The 2,990-nt window shown below is 48.7% G+C and overlaps 1 protein-coding gene across 1 annotated transcript in view; it reads left to right on the top strand.

Moving 5' to 3' along the window:
• The window catches only part of LOC308336415 (cadherin-18), a gene marked incomplete at its 3' end in the record, with an annotated part of 102,078 nt that extends 99,566 nt beyond the window's left edge, over positions 1 to 2,512 (top strand). The window contains exon 11 of the mRNA XM_080793778.1: positions 1,833 to 2,512. Coding sequence (XP_080649904.1) covers positions 1,833 to 2,512 — 680 coding nt within the window. The remainder of the gene's footprint in view (positions 1 to 1,832) is intronic.
• Positions 2,513 to 2,990: the final 478 nt, after the last annotated feature.

Here is a 2,990-nt window from a genome sequence, read left to right as displayed (position 1 = left end):
CAAAGTGAGGTCCGGGGACACCTAGGGGTCCTTGAGGGAGTTCCAGGGGATCCCCAGAAAAATGATAGTTTGGAACCAAATAGACCCTTATGGGTCTGTAACTCTGAGAGTGTACAAATGGAACCAAATGGGGTCCATTTGGTTCCATTTGTACACTCTCAGAGTTAAATTAACATTGATTGTATAATATGAATGGGGGTTCCAGAGATAGAAATGCCATTAAATGGGTATCACCTGTGCAGGACAGGAGGGTTAGGACCCAAGTGCAGACAGCAAGGCAGAGGCAGAAAATCTCAAATGCAACAGTTTTTAATTAACAAACTGACAAGAGGAGCTGAATGACATGGGGAGTATATATAAAGGCAGGGAAAACAGGACACAGGTGAACACAACTGACAATCAACACTAGGATAGGCTAACAGGCAAGAAACAGAACACAGGTGACTAGGGTTACACTAATACAGGGAGGTGAGACAAGGCAGGTGACAAGCAAACAAGGCAGACAGGAAACACTAGGAACAATACTACAAAATAAAAGCACACATGGGTAAAGAGCTAAACTCAAACTGGAACAAAGACAAGGGAAACACAATACGTCAAAATCACAGGAACACAACAGAAAGGTAAAACAATAACTAAAACCAAGAACAGGGTACACAAGAAAACATAACACATGTCACGGACCGTGACAATGCGGGTCCGTAGACTAATTCATGTCAAACTGGAATTAAACAGAAATTAAATGGGTTGAGAATCACTGATAAAAGTCTTCTGTCATGGGGGTCCCTGGCATATCTTTTCAAATGAGAGTCCGCGGGCTAATTTGTGCCAATTTAGGGGTCCTTGACAGGAAAAAGTTTGGGAACCACTATACACCGCCAAATGCAGCATTATACAGAACCAATGCAGAGTGTGAGGATGGAGGACTTGAGTACAAGGATTACCACTGTATGCTGCCACTGTGTGCCATAATGGTCTTCCTCTCAAGTGTCAATGTTTTGGCTGAATGTGATGCAATGTTACACCAGATCCAAAGACACTAATGAGCGTGTTCTCATCAGCGCTGCCAGTGCTGCATTTCGATAACCGTTGCTGTGAATGCCAAGAACAGCGAATGTGTGTATTGCTGATTTACGACTTCTCAATGCTCGGTTAGCTTTGGTGTCCTGACGGAAAGCGTGATGAATATGCGCATAAAATAAAGAGCAGCGGATGCAGTGCCCCGCTCGTTTAGCATAGCTGTTTACGAAGCGCAGCGTGTTAATCTGTTATGTGCTGTGAATTAGCAAACAACCCAGGCACATGCAGCGAGTGGCATTAGCATACCATCATCCCGGGCATTGCAGCCACGTTCACTTCTGCCATTATGATGCAGCGTTGCTCAGCTAAGCGTTTTGTTGTTGTTGTTTTCATTACCGAGGTTTACAGAAGCCCCTTGTTCTCCTCTCTCTCTCTCTCTCTCTCATATTGTCATTGACATTTCATTTGTTTTTACTGAACTACAAACGTGTTTTGTTCATTGAAGATTATGTCAATTTTGTGGAATCGCATATTTTGTTTACAGCTACGTATGTTCTGTTTTGCCATACTGGTGGTGGTTATACAGCAACACCATAAGTCTGTGCGTGCGTGCGTGTGCTATATACTGTAACTGTGTGTGTATGATCAACTTTCTCTCTTGTCTCATTGTGTGCTGTCTCTTGTCTCATTGTGTGCTGTCTCTTGTCTCATTGTGTGCTGTCTCTTGTCTCATTGTGTGCTGTCTCTTGTCTCATTGTGTGCTGTCTCTTCCTCCGCTCATTGTGTGCTGTCTCTTGTCTCATTGTGTGCAGCCATCGTGGTCCTGTTCATCACACTGCGGCGGGGCAGGAAGGAGCCCCTCATCGTCTCTGAGGAGGACGTGCGGGAGAACGTGGTGACGTACGACGACGAGGGCGGCGGCGAGGAGGACACGGAGGCCTTCGACATCGTGGCGCTGCGCAACCCCTCGGGCGCCACCGGCTCGGTGGACCAGCTCAAGTTCCGGCGGGACGTGCGCCCGGACGCCAGGCGGCACCGGTGCGGCGCCGGCCCTCGCCCTCCGCCGCCCCTGCAATATGGCACCCCGCGCAGAGGCAACCCCGGCAGCCCCTCCTCCTCCTGCGTGGTGCCGGCGGAGGACGGCGAGCTCGCGCTGGACCAGGTGGACGTGCGGGAGTTCGTCGAGCAGAGACTGGCGGAGGCGGACGCCGACACGAGCGGGCCGCCCTACGACTCACTACAGACCTACGCGTACGAGGGCCAGGGCTCGCCGGCGGGCTCCGTCAGCTCCTTGGACTCGCCTGGAATGTCAGAGCAGCAGGAGCAGCGGCAGGAGCAGCCGCCGGAGGAGCAGCAGCACTCACAGCAGGATTACACCTACCTGGACGACTGGGGGCCACAGTTCCAGAAACTGGCGGAACTATACAGGGTGGAGAATGAGGCAGACTCGGATGTGACGACCTATAGTCTGCAGGCAACAGACTCCCCCTGAGCCTGTGTTTCCACTTGTGACTGGATTCCCCACCCCCACCCCGCCCCGCCACCGCCTTTTGCCCTTTTATGCCGTTCAAAACCAAAACCCAGTTTTATTTTAAAAGAAAAGAGGAAAAAAAACACAAAAACCTGGGGAAAATATCTTTTTTCGTCAAGTTTACATGAAACCATGCAAAAGAGGAACAGAGATGTTATGGTTGTTCTAACTTCAATTACTGCTGACCAGACAGACCGTTTCGTTTTTATTTTTCTCGTCTTCTTCTTTCTTTTTTTTTCATGTCGTCACTTTGGATTGTGGGTCGTTCATTCTGGAAGTATTCAATTGAATTTGGGGGAAGGGAGACACAACTATAAGGGAAAAAGGAAATGGTATTTTCCTTGGTGTATATTTTTTATTGCTCAATAAAGTCCTGAAATCCACAGGAGTGGATATTATGTCGTACAGAGTGTGCACCTTTCTTCCATTGAGCTTTGAT

Source organism: Protomyctophum bolini (genome assembly GCF_963924005.1).
Source record: "Protomyctophum bolini genome assembly, chromosome: 21".
NCBI lineage: Eukaryota > Metazoa > Chordata > Actinopteri > Myctophiformes > Myctophidae > Protomyctophum > Protomyctophum bolini.
The sequence above is the reverse complement of the archived record's forward strand: the minus strand, read 5'-3'. Positions and strand labels throughout refer to the sequence as shown.